The 24076-nt window shown below is 38.7% G+C and overlaps 1 protein-coding gene across 1 annotated transcript; it reads left to right on the top strand.

The window, feature by feature from the left end:
• The first annotated feature begins 1129 nt into the window (after nucleotides 1–1129).
• On the top strand, nucleotides 1130–22488 carry IFT25 (intraflagellar transport 25). Its single transcript, XM_079696608.1, has 7 exons — nucleotides 1130–1266; nucleotides 4032–4102; nucleotides 4806–4918; nucleotides 15265–15371; nucleotides 16993–17061; nucleotides 20182–20225; nucleotides 22318–22488. The coding sequence occupies exons 3-7, from the start codon at nucleotides 4821–4823 to the stop codon at nucleotides 22429–22431; spliced, it is 432 nt and encodes a 143-aa protein (XP_079552734.1). The 5' UTR covers nucleotides 1130–1266; nucleotides 4032–4102; nucleotides 4806–4820; the 3' UTR covers nucleotides 22432–22488.
• Nucleotides 22489–24076: the final 1588 nt, after the last annotated feature.

The raw sequence follows: 24076 nt of genomic DNA, 5'->3' as shown, positions 1-24076 counted from the left end.
TCTGCAGGTTCGTAGTTCCCGTTGTTTTTGGTGTCTGTCCCCAGTGGCTAAGGTTGGTTCAGTGGGTTGTGTAGGCTTCCTGGTGGAGGGGACTAGTGCCTGTGTTCTGGTGGATGAGGCTGGATCTTGTCTTTCTGGTGGACAGGTCCACGTCTGGTGGTGTATTTTGGGGAGTCTGTGGACTTTTTATGATTTTAGGCAGCCTCTCTGCTAATGGGTGGCGTTTTGTTCCTGTCTTGCTAGTTGTTTGGCATAGGGTGTCCAGCACTGTAGCTTGCTGGTCGTTGAGTGAAGCTGGGTGCTGGTGTTGAGATGGAGATCTCTGGAAGATTTTCGCCATTTGATATTATGTGGAGCTGGGAGGTGTCTTGTGGACCAGTGTCCTGAAGTTGGCTCTCCCACCTCAGAGGCACAGCACTGACTCCTGGCTCCTCAATTTGGGATGATTCGTTGTCTATTCATGTATTCCACAGATGCAGAGTACATCAAGTTGATTGTGGAGCTTTAATCTGCTGCTTCTGAGGCTGCTGGGAGAGATTTCCCTTTCTCTTCTTTGTTCTCACAGCTCCCGGGTCTCAGCTTTCGATTTGGCCCCACCTCTCCGTGTAGGTCGCCGGAGGGCATCTGTTCTTCGCTCAGACAGGACAGGGTTAAAGGAGCAGCTGCTTCGGGGACTCTGGCTCACTCAGGCCGGGGGGCAGGGAGGGGCACGGAGTGCGGGTGGAGCCTGCAGCGGCAGAGGCCAGCCCGAGGCGCGCCGTGCGTTCTCCCAGGGAAGCCGTCCCTGGATCCCGAGACCCTGGCAGTGACGGGCTGCACAGGCTCCCCAGAAGGGGGGCGTCGACAGTGACCTGCGCTCGCACACAGGCCTCGCGGCGGCGGCGGCAGCCCCAGCGTCCCACGCCCGTCTCTGGGGTCCGCGCTTTCAGCCGCGGCTCGCGCCCGTTTCTGGAGCTCCTCCAAGCAGCGCTCTTAATCCCCTCTCCTCACGCACCAGGAAACAAAGAGGGAAGAAAAAGTCTCTTGCCTCTTCCGCAGGTCCAAACTTTTGCCCGGACTCCCTCCCGGCTAGCTGTGGCGCATTAGCCCCTTCAGGCTGTGTTCACGCCGCCAACCCCAGTCCTCTCCCTGTGCTCCAACTGAAGCCCGAGCCTCAGCTCCCAGCGCCGCCCGCCCCGGCGGGCGAGCAGACAAGCCTCTTGGGCTGGTGAGTGCCGGTTGGCACCGATCCTCTGTGCAGGAATCTCTCCGCTTTGCCCTACCCAGGTACGTGGGGAGTTTCTTGCCTTTTGGGAGGTCTGAGGTCTTCTGCCAGCGTACAGTAGGTGTTCTGTAGGAGTTGTTCCACGTGTAGCTGTATTTCTGGTGTATCTGTGGGGAGGAAGGTGATCTCCGTGTCTTACTCTTCCGCCATCTTCCCCGGAAGTCTAAATGCTGGAGTAGGTAGACAGTTTCACTGGAGAAAGCAGCCTAGGCTCCGAACTCACTTTTGTCCTTAGCACAAAGGCAGGACTCCAAATGACTTTATTTTAAGTTTTTAATTTTTAAAAAGTTTTTATATTTATATTTTTATTGAACTATAGTTTCTCTACAATATTATCTTAATTTCAGGTGTACAGTATAGTGATTCAGTATTTTTACAGATTATACTCCACTAAAAGTTATTAAAAGATAATGGCTATAATTCCTTGTGCTATTCAGATGACTTTGCATGTTTGACACTGTGTTTAAAAGAACAGTAGACACTGAAGTAGATAATGTTTTTTTCCCAGAGAGAACACACCATTTTCTTTGTCTTGTAGCTAGGATAAGGGGCAGATTATTTCAGTCCAACTAAGGGTTATGCTGGGATTGTACCGAGTTGTAGTTTTATTTAAATTGTTTCAGTTTACCTCTGATTTCACATATTTGAGAGTGAGATCAGTTCCTTCCTTCATCAGGGCTTTGGGATCTAAGTACCCAAGACCATAGAAATCTTTCTTTGCTTTTTAGCTCACACCCAGTTTCCTGTGAAACTCCACTTAGGGGTTGATTTCCTTGATCTGATTAAGTGTTGAGCTGGGCGGGGGCTGGGTTACTTAGTTGCACTTCAACTCTGCTTACATAACAAATGGCTAAATCTCAAACACATAATGATGAGTGAAAGAAGCCAGATACAAATGAGTACAAACTGTATGATTTCCATGTACATGAAGTTCAGGTGAAATTAATCTGTAGATTAAAAATAAGAACCACGCTACCTTTGGGAAGGAGAGAGGGGTAGTGACTAGGAGAGGGCATAAGAAGGGCTTGTCTCAAATGCTGGTGATGTTCTCTCTCTTTACCTGGGTGTTGGTTACCTGGGTGTGTTTACTTTGTGAAAATCTATTGCACCATATACTTATGATTTGTGTTCATTTCTCTATGTGTGTTATAGTTCAAAAACAAAAGAGAAAGTGTGTATGGTGGGGGAGGAACTCTTGCACAAAAAAACAAAGTTAAAAAGAAAAATCAAGCTGTAGAATAGAAGATATTTGCAATGCTATAACAAAGGACTTGTATCCAGGATATTTTGTTTTAAATTTTTCTACAAATCGAAAAGGACAGAAGGAGAAAAAGCAACCCAATGGAAAATGAGCAAAGGATAAGAAAAAGCAAATAGGAGAAGAAGAGGCCTGAATAGCCCATAAACATGAAAAGGTATTCAGCCTCACTAGTAATCCTGGAAATACAAATTAAAACCTTATTGAGGGCTTCCCTGGTGGCACAGTGTTTAAGAATCCGCCTGTCAATGCAGGGGACACGGGTGGGACCCCTGGTGCGGGAAGATCTCACATGCTGCGGAGCAACTAAGCCCATGTGCCAGAACTACTGAGGCTGCACTCTAGAGCCCGCAAGCCACAACTACTGAGCCCATGTGCCGCAACTACTGAAGCCCGTGTGCCTAGAGCTTGTGCTTCACAACAAGGGAAGCCACCGCAATGAGAAGCCCACGCACCACAATGAAGAGTAGCTCCCTCTCACCACAACTAGAGAAAGCCCGCATGCAGCAGTGAAGACCCAACACAGCCAAAAATAAATAAAATAATTAAAAAAAAAAAACCTTATTGCGATACCATTTCACACCAGTGAGATTGGCTAAAGCTAAAATGTCTAACAATGCCAAGTTGGTGAGAATATGAGGGAGCAGAAAGTTTCATACACTGCTAATGGTAATGTAAATTGTTATAATTTAGAGATCAAATAGATCAGTTATTGACTTGGAGATACAGTGATTCTAAATTTCTACAATTCTACTTCTACAAAGAAAATACTCTTTATTATAAAGATCTTCTCCCACATTTGCCAATGGATACATGCACAAGGATGTGGATTGCAAATTTGTTTATAATAGCAAAAAATTGGGAACAGACCTAAATATCCATCATTAGAGAAATGGAGAAATACCTCACAGCAGTTAAAATGAATAAAGTAGATTTACATGTATCAACATAGTAAAATCTTAAAAACAATATTGAATGAAAAAAGCAAGTAGCAAGGGGTATATATACTGTGAAAACATCTAAGTTTTAAAAGAACAGTACATATTGATACATATATGGTAAAAGTATAAAAATATAGTCAGGGACTTCCCTGGCGGTCCAGTGGTTAAGACTCTGCACTTCCGCTGCAGCGGGCGGGTTCGATCTCTGGTTGGGGAACTAAGATCCCACATGCTGCGTGACTTGGCCAATAAATAAATAAATAAATAAATTAAAATATAGGAAGGTTATTCACCAATTTCAGAATAGCTGTTACCACTGGAAAAGGAAGCGAATAAGGACAGTAAGGGTCTACTTATTTCTTTAAAAAAAAAAAGTACCTATGGAAAAATGTTAACATCAAATCTGGGAAGTCAGTACATAGCTGTTTAATAAGTGCAATATTCGCTCTACCTTGTTTATTTGAAATAGTTTTTTTTTTTTTTTAAGTTAGACTGGGGCTAGGCTATGAGGTGTATTGGAAGCCTTTCTTCCTTTTCCAAACACTCTTCATCTTTTAATTCTTTATAGATACAGCTTTCCCCATCACTTTGCATCTATATATTGGTTTGTGCCTTACCACCAGTAGATCAAGGAGAACGGTGAGTTCTGATGTAATCTTCTATGGTCTTCCTTGTGTCTTACCCTCCAGGGTTCATAGTAGAGCTCAACAATATCTTTTCACTATGCTTTTTATCAGACTTAAAATATTACTCTCAAACAGAAATGTGTTTAAGTTCATGAACCAAGTGACTGATTTAGAATTTAAAAATAAGTGAAAAGTTATCTTCTCTCATTTCACATTTCTGCTCAAAAAAAAATACCGATCGTAAAGTATTTTTTAAGATGTAAATAATATTGCTTACTATTTCAATTGATAAGTGTATGGATAAATAGTTACAAAGCGTCTGTTTTTATACTCTTCATTTTTTAAAATTTCTGAATTATAACTATATAAACACTTTTTAAAATCTTACCTACTAAGTCGTGTCACTCTAGCGTATTAACTGTTTCCATATAATTATTGAGGGTTTTTAATTTTAGAAACAGAAAAATTATGTTGGTGTCAGGGACTTCTTTTGTGGAGTAGAGTAGTGCAAATACTCATATCTCACAGATTATCCCTGGGAGAGGTCAGAAGTTTACATAAGTAAATAAACATGTTAAGAGTCCCTCCCACTTGTTGAATAACTTGGTTGGTAAGCTTTGTGCTAGGCAACAGGCTTTCTCTCTCTTCCTTTGCTCAAGATAAAATTCAGAGAATAAAAAGTTTGCTTTTGTTGTTTTGTTTTGTTTTCCTTGCAGGTTAAATACTTTAAGATGAGAAACACTGATGTTTGTTTGAGCTCTGAAGGGACTGAAGTGATTTTAGCTACATCAAGTGATGAAAAACACCCACCTGAAAATATAATTGATGGGTAAGAGTTACTGTTCTTTCTTCCTTAAAGTCTTAATATTAGGTCAGTGAACCCCCTGAGTACTGAGATTATGTGTTTTACAACAACTAGCACTGTTAAACATAGTTTAATAAGTATCTGGTGAACTAAATTACCTGACTACCCACTTTAGTACCATCCCTGGAGCTAATTCAGTTGTGTATATTTAGGGTCTTGATCCTTTTTTTTTTTTAAATTTCTTTATTTAATTTCTTTATTTTTGGCTGTGTTGGGTCTTCATTGCTGCACGTGGGCTTTCCCTAGTTGTGACGAGCAGGGGCTACTCTTAGTTGCAGTGCACGGGCTTCTCATTGCGGTGGCTCCTCTCATTGTGGAGCACAGGCTCTAGGTGTGTGGGCTTCAGTAGTTGTAGCACGCGGGTTCAGTAGTTGTGGTGTGTGGGCTCTAGAGCACAGGCTCAGTAGTTGTGGTGCACGGGCTTAGTTGCTCCGCGGCATGTGGGATCTTCCCTGACCAGGGCTCGAGCCCATGTACCCTGCCTTGGCAGGTGGATTCTTAACCACTGTGCCACCAGGGAAGTCCCTGATCCTTTTCTTTATGAATTCCTAAACTGAACTTTTTATAAAAATAGTTTTTAAAGATGTAGTCTAACAAGGCAAAACTTCAAACAACAGCTACCTCATTTTATGGAAGTATACATTTTAATATCTGGTTATGGTTTTGTTCCAAGTTTTTCTTGGTAAATAGGAATATAAACAGTATGACTTACTATCTACTGCCTATTTTCTTTCTGGTCTAAGCAACATCTTTGCTGAACTGAATGCTTCACTTCTTGCTATCCACCTGCATTGTTTGGTTCTCAGCCTCTTGATATCATTCCAGTTACCACTCTTCACTGTTCTAGGTAGGGATAGATATCATTCTCAGACTTTTAAATTCCAGGAAAAAAGTAGTTATTAGAAGAACTTCTTTTTTTAAAAAATTGAGTTATATGGGACTTACCTGGTGGTCCAGTGGTTAAGGCTCTACACTTCCATTACAGGGGGGTGTGGGTTCAATCCCTGGTTGGGGAAGTAAGTTCCCGCATGCCGCAGCCAAAAATTTTTTTAAAAAAATTGAAGTATAGTTGCTTTACAATATTATGTAAGTTTCTGGTGTACACTGTAGCAATACACAATTTTTAAAGGTTATACTCCATTTATAGTTATTATAAAATATTGGCTATAATTCCTGTGTTGTACAATACATCCTTGTAGCTTAATTATTTTATACATAGTAGTTTGTACCTCTTAGTCCCCCAGCCCTATCTTGCCCCTCTCCACTTCCCTCTCCCCACTAGTTTGTTCCCTTTATCTGTAAGTTTCTTTCTTTTTTATTATATTCAGTAGTTTGTTTTATTTTTTAGATTCTGCATATAAGTGGTATACAGTATTTGTCTTTCTCTGTCTGACTTATTTCATTAAGCAAATACCCTCCAATTCCATCCAAGAAAAACTCCTTTTTTAATAGTTCTGGCAATTTTATTACCCTCTTGAGTTCTCTTTCTTGGTATTTGTCCAGTGATCTGAGTTTGACTTATGGAATCATATAATTTTAGAGCTGGAAGGACTTATGAGTTCATCTTATCGAAAGCTTTCATTTAGACTTGTGGTAAGAGAGATCTAAAGAGGTCAGGTACTAGTTTTAACTATTGAAGGCAGAGCCAGTTGTAACATAGATCTCACGGCTCTTTGTGTTCTATTGTGAGGTCCATGTATCTGTATAAAATTCTAGCAATTGGACCTGTTCCTTTAAGCCCAGTTCTTACCTCCTCTCTGACTGACATCTGTCCCTTTCCCTCAGGTAGGATAGTTTCCCTTTTTGGTGGGCTCCAGTAGAATTTGATATATACCTCTATTATCTTATTTATTCCTTTATTATATAATTATTTATTTTTAATGTATGTCTCCCCTCTCAACTGGAAATTTCTAGAAGTCAGAGACTATGACTTCATCTTTGGCTCCACAGTGTCTTAAAATATTTGTGGAGTAGCTTGTGAATTAGACCATCAAAGATTAGTCATACATACACTCACACTTATACACATATACATACACACATACTTACATATATGCATCTGTTAATATATATTTGCATAGGGCTTTATAGTTTTATAGGTGTTATGTCATTTAACCCTCACAGTAAGCTTGGGGAGTAAGAGGCCAAAAAAAAAGTGTTTTCAACCTCATTATAAAGATGATGAAAAAAATGATTAGAGGTAAAATGACTTACTCAAAATCATACAGATAAGCAAGTGTCAGAATCAAAACTAACACTCATGTCTTCTAACTCCCAGTTTCTAAAACTTAAGGTTTGAATAAAAAAATTAATATATGTGCCTCTTAATCCTTCTTAGTTTTTTATTTCCTGAAATTCAGGTAATAGTTATTTATCTCACTCTGCCTTAGAGTAGAGATATAAATGTGGGAACTGCTATGAGGATCACAGACCTATAGAGATTTACCTTAAGTCGTTTGCCAGAAATAGAGATCTTTCCAAAAATACTCCTTGTCTTTGATTAGAGATAAATCAAATTTTCAAGGCAAGAACAATTTACCTTACACCCTTTTGGTGACCTTTCTTTCAAGGGAATATGTTTATAGATCATTAAAATTGGCTGTTATATGTAACATAATATTTTAGACTTTATCAGTCCATACTAATGAATAAGTACATAATATTTTTTAGATTAGACAAAGACCCTTAATACAGAAAACTATATGGAGTAAAGTAGTTACTGACCCGATAACTGAACAGAGCACATCAGAGACTTTTAATTCATATGCATTTCCAACAAATACAATTAGATTTTATATAGTAGATAGTAAAATTTATTCTTTGCTCATAAGTTGATTTATCTAAATGGAAGTAACAATAGAATTATTTGGAGAAAACAGTGCTATAAATTTGCCCCTAATGGATAGTGCTCCCAATTCTCAATTTCCTCAGAAATAGAGTCTTAAAAAGTGATTATATTTCTACTTCCTCTTGACTCTACTTTTGACCACTGGTATTTAACATGTCAATGAAAAAGGAGAAAAATTCTACATAAAAAAAATGAGTTAGAAAAAGTAGAAGAGAGAGAGAATTCGTTCCTTTGGCATAATGTAAAAGAATGAGAGATTTACAGTTAAAATTCCTGGGTAAGTGAACTATGTGTGTTACTTTGGGCTAAGAACATATGTGTTATTCTTTGAGCCTCAGTTTCCTGGTCTGAAAAATGGGGATAATACCACCTTCCCTGACTACCTCAGAGTTGTGAAAAAATTACATGACTTTTTTTATTACCACATGTGATGATAGATGTTGAACAGTCAATGGCTATAAGGCCTTGTTTTAAAGGAAACTAGTATTTTGATGACTTCATTTTACTTAATTACAGGAATTCAGTTATGTTATTTTAAAGTCCAAGTGCATCTCTACATATCTTTATGTTATTACTTTGATCATGTTCATTAAAAGCACCCAAGAAAAAACAGGGCAAGTAAAAATTGTTTAATTTATTTAAATAAATAAAATTTTAAACCATATAAATATAAATAAAAAGAAATTGTGAAATAGTAAACATAGTATAAAAAAAATCAAGAATTGTGAGTTAGAGACCTGGATTCTGTTTTTTTCTTTTTTGTAACACCTTTATTGACATATTATTCTCATACCATAAAATTCAACCATTTAAGATACAATTCAGTGGCTTCCAGCATATTCAGAGTTATGCAGCCATCTGCACAATCCATTTCAGCACCCCAAAAAGAAACCTCACACACTTTCATTGTCATCCCCTATCCCCATGAGCCCTAGACAACCACAGATCTACTTTCTGTCCCTACAGATTTGCTTATCCAGACATTCATATCAATAGAATAATACATATGTTGTCTTTGGACTGCCTTCTTTCACTTACATGTTTTCAAGGCTCATCCATGTTGTAGCATGTATCAGTGCTTCATTCATTTTTATTGCCAAATAATTCCATTGTATGTATATGGCAAATGTTATTTACCCATTCATCAGTTGATGGATACTGGAATTGTTTCTACTTTTTGGCTGAATTTTCCCCAGTTTTATTAAAGAATACCAACTCACAGATCCAAGGAACTCAGCAAACCCCAAGCAGGATGAATAAGAGACCATATCATAGCCAAACCACTGAAAAACAAAGATAGAAAAAAATTTTTAAACAACTGGAGCAAAAAAATACATTACATACAGGGGTACAGTGGTACCAGTGACATCCAACTTTGCATCACAAGCAATGGAATTCAGGTGACAATGGAACCGTATCTTTAAAATGCTGGGGAAAAAGGAGAAACAAACAAATAAGAAACCTGTCAACCCAGAATTCTGTGTCTAGTTGAAATATCACTAAAAAATATAGGATATAAGAAAGACTTTTCACTTACGACAAACAGACTTGCATCACAGGAAATGCTAAAGAAGGTTCTGCAGGTTGAAATGATAAAATACTAGATGGAAATTCAAACATTCAGGAAGAAAGTAAGTGCATTGGAAATGGTAAATATTTCAGTAAATATAAAAGACTATCTTTTAATAATTTTGAAAGACAACTAACCACTTAATGGGAAAAAACATTTTGTATTGTGGGATTTATTATATATGTGTGTATAAAATATATTAAAACAAAAGTGGAGTTCAGTGCAAATTGACTGTCATGAGGTTTGATAACCTTGAGAGCAGCCACTAAAAATAAGAGATATAGTTAAATAATTAATAAAAGAATTAAGCAGCATTAAAACTTTTTTTGATTCACTCAAAAGTAGATAGGAAAGGAGGGAATTCCCTGGTGGTCCAGTGGGTAAGACCCCATGCTCCCAATGCAGGGGGCCTGGGTTCGATCCCTGGTTGGGGAACTAGATCCCGCATGTGTGCTGCAACTAAGAGTTCACATGCCGCAACAAAGAATTCTGCATGCCGCACCTAAGAACTCTACATGCTACAACTATAAGCCCACGTGCTGCAACTAAGAGCCAGCGCAGCCAAAATAAATAAATAAATAAATATATTTTTTAAGTACTACATACAAAATAGATAAGCAACAAAGATATATTGTACAGCAGCGGTCCCCAGCCTTTTTGGCACCAGGGACCAGTTTTGTGGAAGACAATTTTTCCACGGACCAGGGGTTGGGGGTGGGGGTTCAGGCAGTAACACAAGTGATGGGGAGTGGCAGATGAAGCTCCACTCACTTGAGCATCGTTCACCTCCTGCTGGGCGGCCTGGTTCCTAAAAGGCTGCAGACCAGTACTGGTCCATGGTCCAGAGGTTGGGGACCCTTGTTGTACAACACAGGGAAATATAACCATTATTTTGTAATAACCTTAAATGGAGTATAATCTATAAAAATAGTGAATCACTGTGCCGTACACCTGAAACGAATATAATATTGTAAATCAACTATATTTGGTTAAAAAAAAATGCTTCCCCCCCAGTATTGGAAACAAATCAAGGATGTTTGTTCTCACAGTTTCTATTCAGTATTGTCCTGGAGGTCTTAAACAATGCAATAAGGCAAGAAAAGATATAGAAGTTATAAAGATTGGAAAGAGAGCAAAATTATCTTTGTTCAGTATAGTATGATATCACTTACACATGGAATCTAAAAGACACAACAAACTAATGAATATAACAAAAAATGAAGCAGACTTACAGATCTAGGGAACAAACTAGTGTTTACCAGTGGGGAGAGGAGAGGGGGAACTGTTGGGTGTAAGATAGGCTCAAGGATGTGTTGTACAACATGGGGAATATAGCCAATATTTTGTAATAACTGTAAATGCAAAGTAACCTTTAAAATTGTATAAAATTAAAAAAAAATTTTTAAGAAAATTATTAGACATATTATAATGAGGATAATGATCACAATGCACTCTTGTGGTATTTCCCCAAAGAGCCTTCCTCTTCCAGATGGCAACAAGGAAAAATAAGCTTTGGAATGAGTCCTCTTTACATATCTTGTAACCAAGTAGCCTTTTGAACTATTCATAATATTTATTTGAGTTTCAGTTTCTCCAGGTGTGTGTGTATGTGTGTGTGTGTGTATAAAGCAAGAGCTATTGGCCACTAAAAAAAAAATTGCCTTTGTTCGCAGATTATGTGAATCTACATAACCCTAAGGAATCTGCAAAAAACTGCTAGAGCTAATAAGTAAATTTAGTGAGGTCAATACACAAAAATCAATTGTATTACTATATACTAGTAGGAAACATTTAGAAAATGAAATTTTAAAAAATTCCAATTACATTAACATTTAAGACATGAAATAGTTAAAAATAAATTTAATAAGACATGCAAGACCTTTACACTAAAAACTGTAAAACGTTGCTGAGAGAAATTAAAGAACTAAGTAAATGAAAAGATATACTACATTCATGATTGGAAAACTCAATATTGTTACAGTGGCTGTTTCTCCCTTAAATGACCTATAGATTCAGTAAATCTCAATAGACTTTTACATAGAAATTAACAAGTTGATTCTGAAATGTGTATGGAAATGCAAACTAATCTTGTCAAACTAATTTTGAAAAGAAGAAATCTTAAATTATCTGATTTCAAGATTTAAAATAAATACACAGTAATCAAAATAGCATGGCATTTTTGTAAAGATAGATCTATATAGATCAGTGGAACAGACTATAGAGCCCAGAAATAGACCCACACATATAAAGTCAATTGCTTTTTGACAAAAGGCTAAGGATACAGAAACAGATCAATGGAATAAAATGGAGGGGCAGAAGTACATACACCCATAGACAGTCCATTAATTTTAGGAAAAGACACTAAGGTGATTCAATAGGAAAAGGAAAGTCTTTTTTTTTTTCGGCTGCACTGGATCTACATTGCTGTGTGCAGGCTTTCTCTAGCTGTGGTGAGCAGGGGCTACCCTTCATTGTGGTGCACTGTCTTCGCATTGTGGTGGCTTCTCTTGTTGCGGGGCACGGACTTTAGGTGCACAGACTTCAGTAGTTGCAGCACACGGGCTCAGTAGTTACGGCATGTGGGCTCTAGGGTGCACGGGCTTGAATAGTTGTGGTGCGCAGGCTCAGTAGTTGTGGTGCATGGGCTTAGTTGCTCCGTGGCATGTGGGATCTTCCTGGACCAGGAATCAAACCCGTGTCCCCTGCATTGGCAGGCGGATTCTTAACCACTGCGCCACCAGGGAAGTCCAAGGAAAGTCTTTTTAATGTGGTGCTGGAATGACTGAATAAACATGTGGATAAAAAAACCCCTCAACCCCTGCCTCATACTAAACACAAAAATTAATTCAATATGGATAATAGAACTCAATTCAAAGCTAAAATAAGTTTCTAAAAGAAAATACAAGAAAGTACTTTTGTGACAATAAAGTAGACAAAGATTTCTTAATAAAGACACAGGGCTTCCCTGATGGTGCAGTGGTTAAGCATCCTCCTGCCAATGCAGGGGACATGGGTTCGAGCCCTGGTCCGGGAAGATCCCACATGCTGTGGACCAACTAAGCCCGTGCACCACAACTGCTGAGCCTGCACTCTAGAGCCCGCGAGCCACAACTACTGAAGCCCGCACACCTAGAGCCCATGCTCGGCAGCAAGAGAAGCCACTACAGTGAGAAGCCCGTGCACTGCAACGAAGACTACCCCCCACTCGTCGCATTTAGAGGAAGACCACGTGCAGCAACGAAGACCCAACACAGCCAAAAATAAAGAGAGGGAGGGAGGGAGGGAGGGAGGAAGGAAGGAAGGCAGGCACAAAAATTACTAAGCATAAAAGAAAAGAGTAATAAAACTGAACTTCACCAAAAATAAAACTAATACTCATCGAAAGACACAATTAAGGGCTTCCCTGGTGGCGCAGTGGTTGAGAGTCCGCCTGCCGATGTGGGGGACGCGGGTTCGTGCCCTGGTCCGGGAGGATCCCACATGCCGCGGAGCGGCTGGGCCCGTGGGCCATGGCCGCTGAGCCTGCACGTCCGGAGCCTATGCTCCGCAGCGGGAGAGCCCACAACAGTGAGAGGCCCGCGTACTGCAAAAAAAAATTTTTTTTAATTTATTTATTATTTATTTTTGGCTGCGTTGCGTCTTCATTGCTGTGCGGGCTTTCTCTAGTTGTGGCGAGCAGGGGTTACTCTTCGATGCAGTACGCGGGCTACTCAATGCGGTGGGTTCTTTTGTTGCGGAGCATGGGCTCTAGGTGCACGGGCTTCAGTAGTTGTGGCACACGGGCTCAGTAATTGTGGTTCACGGGCTCTAGAGCACAGGCTCAGCAGTTGTGGCACACGGGCTTAGTTGCTCTGTCGCATGTGGGATCTTTCTGGACAAGGGCTCGAACCCATGTCCCCTACATTGGCAGGCAGATTCTTAACCACTGCACCACCAGGGAAGTCCAAAAGAGCTTTTTTAAAAATGAGAAAATACTTAACAGACACTTCACAAAAGAAAATATATGAATGGTCAAAAAGCACATGAAAAAGGGCTTAGAATAATTTGTCATCAGGGAAATGCAAATTAATAACATAGTCAGATATTTCACATCCACTAGAATGGCTAAAATGCCTGACAGTAGCAAATGTTGTCAAGGATGTGGAGCAGCTAGAACTCCGTCACATTTCTGTTAGGAATGGAAAATGGCACAACCACTTTGGAAGTCTGACATCATCTTATAAAATTAAACATACCTCTACCTTATGACTCAGCAATTCCACTCCTAGTAATTATCCAAGAGAAATGAAAACATATCCACAAAAACACCTGTACAAGAATGTTTATAGAAGTTTTACTCATAATAGTAAAAAATTGGAAGCAATTCAAATATTCAATGAAAATATCAAACAAAAAATGAATAAACAAACTATAGCATAGTCTATGGTGATAGGAATCAGCCGTGGTTGTATAAGGGAGGTTGTTTGGAGGGAAGAGAAGGGAAGTTTCTAAAGTGATGGAAATGTTCTTTATCTTGATTAGGGTACTGGTTACCTTGTGATATTGGTTACATAAGCATATACATTTATCAAAACTTTGAATTGCACACTTAAGAGAAATTCCACTGTAGGTAAATTTTACCTCCAATAAAGAAAGAAAAACCTTTTATAATTAAAATAGAAGTGATGGGCTTCCCTGGTGGTGCAGTGGTTGGGAGTCCGCCTGCCGATGCAGGGGACATGGGTTTGTGCCTTGGTCCGGGAAGATCCCACGTGCCGCGGAGTGGCTGGGCCCGTGAGCCATGGCCGCTGAGCTCGCACGTCCGGAGCCTGTGCTCCGCAACGGGAGAGGCCACAACGGTGAGAGGCCTGCGTACCGCAAAAAAAATAAAAAAAAAATAAACAAACAAATAAATAAATAAAATAGAAGTGATTATTTCTGTAGTCAATACTATATATGTGTGTGTGTGTCTAGGTATATATGTAATTTTACATAGTATATGACCAACATTGAGTGCATGTTTTAATTTTATTCACCAAACATCTGTTGTGTATCTGCTGTGGGTCAGCCATTGTGATAGTTGCTGGGGATATAAAGGTGACTAAGAGAAAGTGACTGGACTTAAAGAGGGTGTAGCTGGAGTGATAAAAACACAAGAGAAAAGTGCTAATGTAAAAATGGATGCTGTGTGTGAGGTGAGTGCAAAGGAGGGAGAAAGTTATTGTGATTTGTTGGGGTTGGAGAGATGTGACCAAAAAGTGAATAAACTTTTGCACGGGAAGAAGGGCTTTTTAGGTTCAAGAGAACCTCATGAACTAAGGCACAGACGCATGAGCCTACATGACATGTTTGCAGAATTTTAATTGGTCCAACGTGACTACAATAATGGGAGATGATATCACGATGGGGGACGATATACTTAACGATGGGACCAGATTGTACAGGGTCATAAAATGCCATACTAAGGAGTTTAGATTCATAGGCAGTAAGGGGTCACTGCTTTTAGACAAGAGTGACATCAATTCCATTTTTTTAAAAATGTATCTGGTAGTAGTAAAGAATTATTAAAGGTGAAGAGAGATTAGAGGCAGAATGAACAGTTAGAAAGGGGTTGTGGGACTTCCCTGGTGATCCAGTGGTCAAGACTCTGTGCTCCCAATGCAGGAGGCCCAGGTTCGATCCCTGGTCAGGGAACTAGATCCCGCATGCCACAAGTAAAGATCCCATGTGCCACAACTAGGACCCGGTGCAGCCAAATAAATAAATAAATATTTAAAAAAAAAAAAAAGAAAGGGGTTGCAAGAATCCAGTGGTCGTTTATTTTTTTAAAATAGTTATTCACTAGAATTTTGTGATTAAACATTTCTAAACATTTGGCTATTCTTTTCTCTTTTTCTTTAAAATTAACAATAGAAATCCAGAAACATTTTGGACCACCACAGGAATGTTTCCCCAAGAGTTCATTATTTGTTTTCACAAACATGTAAGGATTGAAAGGCTTTTAATCCAGAGTTACTTTGGTAAGCATGATATTTTCATTTCACTTCATTTCATTAATTTTCATCATCTTTCAGTTTTTCCATAGGCAGAAGGCACATATGTAAACTTTTGGCAAAACACTGATTTTTTTTTACCGCATGGAATCCAGTTTTATCGCTGGGGTTGGTGGGTGGGGAGTATGGGTTAACTGCCTTGAGCACAGTTAGCCTCTCTGAAACTGCAAATTTGAAACCCTTCCAAAGCACATAATAATTTCCATGCAATTTACTACGTGAAAGCCTTTGGCAAAAGACCATGTTATGAATATAAGAAGCCAGCTTGCCAGAACACTAGGTTTCTTGACATCTTTATTCCAGATTCTTTTGGCTAGGGGTTCTCTGTCAAATTCTTTCTGAAAATCTGATCACCCTGATTATTTGCATTTGGTAATTTTGATTCTTTTATTAATAATGGCATTTTCTGAGGGATTTAGGAAGAATATCTCCCACTGGAACATCATCCTAATCCTGTCTTATGTTTATTTAAGGATAAAGTATGTCAGACAAAATCATGGCAGGAAACAGGATATATCCCAGATGACTCAAATGAAGAGACATTATTGATGGGACTACTTACAGAATTATGGCCTGGGTTAAGGGAACAAACTAGGGATGGTGAGACACCCAGAAAGTGGCTGCAGCAGTAAGCCATTACCTCCCCTGGGCCAAGGGAAGGAAATAGTATTGCTGGAGCCCAGTGAGTGCTGGAGCCCATGCATAACAGCCTGCCCAACAGGAGCTGTAACCATGAACGGACATAACAACTGTCAGACACGGCACTGAAATGGGAAGGGCGCGGAGAAAATACAACCTGATGTCACTTCCCCACTGCTCTTCAGTTTCCTTCCAGTGCCTCCAGTTGGCCAAATCCAACCAGTAGTCAGTGGGCAAATGAGTCCAGGTGATGCAGTCCCCAGGGGTCCTCCCCACAGGGCACAGAACAGAGAAGGGGAAGAATGGATGTAGGGTGAAGGGAACTGATTTAGGGGTAAAGTAAAAAACCAGTGCAGAAGGAAGATGACTGCATTTTCTCTTCTGTCATTAATTGTGAAGGCTCTGGAGTCAGACCTAAAGTCTGAATTCCAGTTCTAGCGCTTACTAGCTCTATATCATTGAACATTTCACCTGGCTTCTCTCAGTTGCCTGATTTCTTTAAGCCTGTTTCCTCATCAGTAAAGTAAGTTAATAATACCTTTCTCCTAAGATTGAAGTCAAGAGTCAGTGAATATGTCTGACTCATAGTAGTTTCTCCATAAAGTTTTATGCTCAAGACCACAGATGGTATTATTTACCAGTGTACAAAAAAACAAAAACACAAAACAAAAAACTAGATGATTCCAAATGCAGAAAGGCCCTACTAGCTTTGTGTTGTATGCTTGCAAACACTTGTAAGATTACAGTTACACAGTCTGCATTTTACCATAGGGACTTATGGAAAAACAGTGAGTGAGTGATTTTCAGAACATGTTGTTCCTGATCCCAGTACTTTGTGCAGTCCCACCAATGCCTGACGGTCTCAGACAAAGGAAAAAAGGGATACAGGGACAGCAACATAGAATTAGGTAGATAATTAACACTTTATTTTGTTTATTTACATTGTCAGTACGGACCCTGAGGATTGAAAAGAGCACTTCTGAAGAGCCAGTTGATTTTGAGCAGTGGATTGAAAGAGGTATGTGCTGTTTCACCAACATTGTTCTGATCATGAGGAAGTAGAGAATTGTCCTTTACTCTGTATTTCCAACTGGACTGCATTTTGGTGAAAAAAGATGACTTGAATGATTCTTGTGACATATTTAGAGCCTAGAAAACCCAGGTTTGAATGCAAAGATACTTCTTCACTTACTGGTTATGTAATTGTTAACATGTTACTTAATTTTTCTGAGTTTCAGTATCCTTATCTGAAAAATGGAGATGATACCTACTATTTAAAGTTTTTGAGAACACAGTGTCTGGCATATGGTAGACAAACAATAAATATTAGTTTTTCATCTTTCTCTCCTTCCTGATTAATGGTAGGTACTATTTAAATATCATCAACAGAATCGGTAGCCTCTAGTTAAAAACAGCACATTGCCTTTATATGTCTATCTCCGTTCCTTCCCAAAATACCATGAAAATAATAATAAAGGAATAAAAAGAGGCATAAACCTACAAGGGCAAAAAATAAAAACAAACAAAAAGCCAGGAAACCAAAACAGATGGGAGAGATCAATATATATTATAGGAGAGAGGGAGCAGATGAAGGAGTAGTAACTGCTGTAGCAGAATGGAGTAGAGTACAGCCTAAGTACCTGCCGAGGAGAATATCAACTGAGAAGCAAACCAGTTTATCCAGCAGAATCCCAGAAAGGTCTAGAACTGGAAGGCAAAGGTACCGTGGAAAGTGTGAGTGAGGCATGGGCCAGAAGACAAAGGTGATTAGTTGAACATCTATATACAAAGTATATATATGTGTGTGTATATATAGACATATATACACACACACACACACACACGTATATATATATATTAAAAAGGACCCTAGGTACCTTCTCCTACCCTATAAAGCTAGTGACCAGTCTTTCCTCCCACAAACCACCCCCAAGAGGTGACTAGGAACATTGAATGTTGAGGCTCAGGACTCAGGGAGACGAGGCATAGTAAAGATAGTGAGTGAAACACGGAGTAGAAAACGGGATTTAAGTGGAAGCGTACATATTGAGTGGTGGGAACTCCAGCCTCCTTGCTGTGCTCTGGTCAGCAACCAGGAATATAGCCCCAGCCAGGAGATTGGAGGATTCATCTTTGGAGAAACTGAATGGTCCCAGAAGATCTATGGATACTGACACAGGCTAGCTCATTCCTGGTCACCCTATCAAAGTCCAGTAGTCAACGAACCTGGCTTATGCACATTTTTCAAATGATCTATTCATGAGTAACAGAAGCCAAAAATCACCAGACATGTGATGAAGGCCTTAAAGCCTCAATATAATCAAGCCTTTAGCTCTAATTCCAATCTATAGGAAAAGGGGATAGAGAACAAATTAAATGAAACCACGAGGAGGCAATATGAGAAAATGAGGGACATTTACAGGACAACTGACCTGCTCTCTTCAGTAAGTCAATGGTGTGGGAAAAAAATGTGTATGTGGGAGAGAAAGCAGTTCAAGATGAAAAGAGACTTAATTCTGATTTGAATAAACCAACTATAAAAAGACATTTAGGGGGACAATGGGGAAATTTGAGTATGGACTGGATATTAAAGCATTTTTTTAATTGTAATATGATAATGACATTGTAGTTATATAAGAAAATATTCTTATTTAGAGATAGATAACCAAATATTTAAAGGTGAAATGTAATTATGTCTTAGACTTTCTTTAAAATACTTTAGCAAAAAAAATTAGATAAATCAAGTATGGTGAAATGTTAGTAATTGCAAATTCAAGATTATGGGTATATATAGGAGTTATATCCTGTCTTTTTTATGTATGTTTGAGATTTTCCAATTTTTCATAATTTAAAAAAATGAAGAGAAGAGGTTATTATTAACTTCTAGTAGAGGAGGAGTTGTCCAAGAAAGAAAATGTGTCACAATTTATTACTTATTTCAACAGTAAATAATGTTTATATAGGTAATAGTATAACCATCAAGTATTGATTTCAAAATTGAGAGGATGGCAGGAGGGAACATTTGCAGGAGGAGGAGGAAGAGGATATTGGTCCAATAGACATAAATTTTACCTACCATAATATAAAGTCAGTAAAGAATTGATAAATCAAGAAAAGGAGTATAAAACATAATTCCAGGAAAAACAGCTTAAAGTGTTGAAAACATTTACATTTAGGGAGCAGGACTGGAGGAAAAGGGGTCAAGCAGGGAATTACTATTTTTCATTACCTCAGAGAAAGGTTAGGAAACAGAAAGAAAGTCATACATAATCTTACTTCCCAGAAACTTCCCTTTTTGTACTACATGCCTTTTAAAATTATGTACACTATTTTGATACAAACAAAATTAATTTCTAAATAATGTCGACATTAGTATATCAATTAAATATTTCATGTTTCCAGAAGAATGTTTGATGTGATTAACTCATGACCAAATAAGTTAATCTGTCCTAAAATTACACAAGTAAAGGTTTTCTAAAGCTGGACACCAGAAAAGATCAATTCATGGGTGGCGTAACTCAGCATCATAGTGAAAATTCATTGTGAGAAACTGAGCCCTAGTCAGTACCCATGAGAACGGTAAGATGGCTCCTTTCAGGCCTGCAATTACTCTTAGTAACTTGATCCTTAAAAAGGACTTTCAGGGGCTTTCCTGGTGGCGCAGTGGTTGAGAGTCCGCCTGCCGATGCAGGGGACACAGGTTCGTGCCCCGGTCTGGGAAGATCCCACATGCTGCAGAGTGGCTAGGCCCGTGAGCCATGGCCACTGAGCCTGTGCGTCCGGAGCCTGTGCTGTGCAACGGGAGAGGCCACAACAGTGAGAGGCCTGCGTACCGCAAAAAAAAAAAAAAAAAAGGACTTTCACATTTTATCAATTCTTCACTTTATATTCCTTTGCTGTAATTTACATTTACATTTACTTGTATTTATACTCACTAGAGATATTTTATAGCTCATAGTTTATCTTTCATACCTTTTATATCAAATATCTCTATTTTTATATTGAATTTTAACCCCAAAACACTGGTAAATCTGGTCTGACTATAGTTTACCAGATATCATGTGTTGCTGAATATAAATTTCAATATGTCCTCGTGCATTTTGAGCCCTACCTCAATTCTGTTGAATTTGTGTTTTAGATCTGGTACATACAGAGGGGCAGCTTCAAAATGAAGAAATTATGGTAAGTAAATATACTTTGAAGAGATAAACATTATCTTTAGCCAGCACAATATATTTAAATTTTAAACCTATCTCCATAGTCATAAAGTTAATAAATACCCTCATAATATTATAGGTTCTGTGTCTCATCAACCAATAGAGAAGGTTATTCTCAATAATATATGACAGCATAATAATAATATGATAGCAAGGATAGAACAGAATTCACTTGTTTTTGTTTTATTTTGTTTATTCATTTATTTTGAAGTATGTACTTGCTTTCCTGTCATTTGATTCTGTAGGCCTTATAGAATAGGAATCAAAAAAGGTTGAGATGCCAAAATCGGATGTTAATTTAAGCATGAAAGGACAAGGGAGATTCAGATAAGGGAACTGGAGCATAGGATCAGCAACAAATAAGCCAAAGAGAGATGAGGTGAAAAGAGAACCAGCAGTTTCCAACAACATTCCATTGGGCTTTGCTTGTCAAGTGGAATGAATGCCCGTTGATGAGGAAGCTGCTGCCTCATCAGGAGTTTCTCTGTTCCTGCTAGTTTGTCAGGCCCTGGTTTTAGACAAACACAAAAAGCCAAACAACTGTGAATATGTGTTTTTTAGGTGGTAGTGTTTATTTAACTAAGGTGTCTCTAAATAAGGGTTAAAGAGGTACCTTGTCCATTAGGTTTCGTTCTTCACAACTTACTGGAAGCTGCTATGAAATCGGTGTTTCAAATGATTCTGTAGGAGTTTTTGAATCTTGTTAATTATCTTCTCTACCACCTAAGTGTGCCCAATGACTGGGGAGGCCAGTGGGGACCAGAAAAATGATTAATTAGACTGAATTTTATCTTCCTATTTTTCTCCATCTTTATTAATGGGTTATGGTTAGTAAGCCTCTGCTGAGTATTTTGTTTCAGGACTCACTGTGGATCAGGGAGGGTTGCAGCATCATAGAGCATTTGGAGAAAAGTAAGGGGGAATGGAAGGCTATAAATCACCCAAAGTTTAGTACCCTGTCACAACAACTTTTACTATACTTACTTTCTTCTAGTTGTTAACCAAATGCATTACATAGTTATAATAGTATGTATGAAAAAATTTGTATCTTTTAAAAATTTAATATTGTATCAAAAGCTTCATAATTATAATTTTAAAATTAAGTGTATGCAGAGAGACAGATGTTAACTGATTTCCTTTTTCCTCTCTCTGTCATTATAACTAATACTACAGGGGACATCTTATGCCTGTTCCTGCTACCACAATGTTCACCTTTTTAATTATTTTCTAAAATTAAATTTCAAGGAATGGAATTACTGGGTCCATGGGTATAGACATACTTATAGCTTCTTATATATACTGCCAAATTGCTTTTCAGAGACTTTTTTTACATTTTTATATAAATGTAAAAGTATAGTAATATTCAGGGTAGTGTATTCTGAGGCATCATCCAACAAATGAAATCTCTTATTATGAAAAATACTTCAGAAGAACACTTTAAAAAAATTAATCAGGGCTTCCCTGGTGGCACAGTGGTTAAGATCCACCTGCCAGTGCAGGGGACACAGTTTCGAGCCATGGTCCGGGAAGATCCCACATGCCGCGGAACAGCTAAGCCCGTGTGCCACAATTATTGAGCCTGCACTCTAGAGCCCGTGAGCCACAACTACTGAGCCCTTGCGCCACAACTACTGAAGCCCGTGTGCCTAGAGCCCGTGTTCCGCAACAAGAGAAGCCACAGCAATGAGAAGCCTGCGCACCGCAACAAAGAGGAGCCCCCACTCGCCGCAACTAGAGAAAGCCCATGCTCAGCAACAAAGACCCAATGCAGCCAAAAATAAATAAATAAAATAAATTAATTTTAAAAAATTAATCAGAATTGTACAGTGCAATTTTTAGCTCCACCTGCTATTCTTCCTCAAACTAAGGCTGATATTTGGCTGCTACATATCAGAATAACTGTACTGTTACATGTGGCTGGCTTCTCTTCTGAACATTATATCTTATAAATCATTATATATTTAGAATATTATTGTATCAAACACTTTCTTCTGCTAACTGCTTGTTTAACAGTTAACTAGAATTCTAAATCATCTATATTGATTTTTCCCCTACAGGTACGTGATGGCCACGCCACTTACTTGAGATTCATTATTGTATCAGCCTTTGATCATTTTGCATCTGTGCATAGTGTTTCTGCAGAGGGAACAGCAGTCTCAAATCTTCCTTAATAATTATAACAAAATACTCTTGCACTATTTTTTAACAATATATTTATTTAAACATGAAGTTGTTATTATTAAAGGTATTTGTATCAGTCTGTTTCAGTTTTTATTTATTTTCTCTTCAACATTTTGTAGGAATTTTGTTCATCAGACAGCAATGACGGCCACCGTGTAGGTCATAAGAAGGCTTTTGCTTCGGTATACAGCTTAATCAAGGACGTGACTATACATGAAAACAACTGATAATACATTGTTGTGTCCCCACAGTATCTAACATAGTACCCTTCAGATATCAGCGCATTAATTTTTAAATTTATTGATTGATTGATGCAAAGGGCTAAGGGAGCAATATGAAAAGTAAACAATGTACAAGTTCAAAAAAGAGAAAGTATTTATGGGATGGTTTCTTTGAGGTCATGGAACTTGAACTGGGCCCTGTAGGACAAATCATTTTTATGTTTTTCTCTTCATTTTATTTTGTTTTGATTTCAAGACCTCAGAGAAGAGTTAGGAAACATATAATCTTACTTCCCAGAGACAACCATTATTGATATTATTTGATTTTTTTTTTTTTTTTTTTTTGCGATACACGGGCCTCTCACCATTGTGGCCTCTCCCGTTGTGGAGCACAGGCTCCGGACGCACAGGCTCAGCGGCCATGGCTCACGGGCCCAGCCGCTCCGCGGCATATGGGATCTTCCCGGACCGGGGCACAAACCCGTGTCCCCTGCATCAGCAGGCGGACTCTCAACCACTGCGCCACCAGGGAAGCCCTGATTTTCTTTATATTTGGGGAAGGTAAGGAACAGGATAGGACAGATTCGGCTGGGGATATAAGACTTCTCTGAATATATCTTATTATACAACTTGAATTTGAAGACATAAATAACTAATATAACCAGAAGTTAAAAAGCAATTCCAAAATGTTGAAAACAACAGAAATGCATGAACCTAACTCTGTTACGATTGATAAAATAAACCCACAGGAAAAAAAATGGCATTAGAATATAGTATTTTATCTATGCAGTCTATGTTTCTTTTTTTTTTAAATTAATTAATTTATTTTTGGCTGTGTTGGGTCCTCGTTTCTGTGCGAGGGCTTTCTCTAGTTGCAGCAAGTGGGGGCCACTCTTCATCGCGGTGCTTGGGTATGTTAGTTTCTTATAGCTGCTGTAATAAAGTACCACAAACTTGATAGCTTAAAACAATAGAAATCTATTCTCTCAGTTCTGGAGGCTAGAAGTTGGAAATCAAGGTATTGGCAGGGTTTGTTCCTACCAGAGTTCTGAGGGAGAATATGTTCCATGCCTTTCTTTTAGCTTCTGGTGTTTGCGGCAGTCCTTGGCATTCTGTGACTTGTGGCACCGTAGCCCCAGTTTCTGCCTCCATCGTCATATGGCATTCTTTCTGTGTTTCTCCACATCATCTTCCCTCAGTGCATATTCTGTGTCTTCTCTTCTTATAAGGACACTGTCATATTGAATTAAAGGTGCACCCTACTCCAGTATTATCTCATCTTAACTAATTACATCTGCAATGATCCTGTTTCCAAGTAAGGTTGCATTCACAGGTACCAGGGGTTAAGATTTCATCATATCTTTTGGGAGACGCAGTTCAAGCCACAACACAGTCTTAGTGAAACATACATGTG

This window comes from Hyperoodon ampullatus, assembly GCF_949752795.1.
Source record: "Hyperoodon ampullatus genome assembly, chromosome: 2".
Taxonomy (NCBI): Eukaryota; Metazoa; Chordata; class Mammalia; order Artiodactyla; family Ziphiidae; genus Hyperoodon; species Hyperoodon ampullatus.
This window is presented reverse-complemented; position numbering and strand designations above follow the sequence as displayed.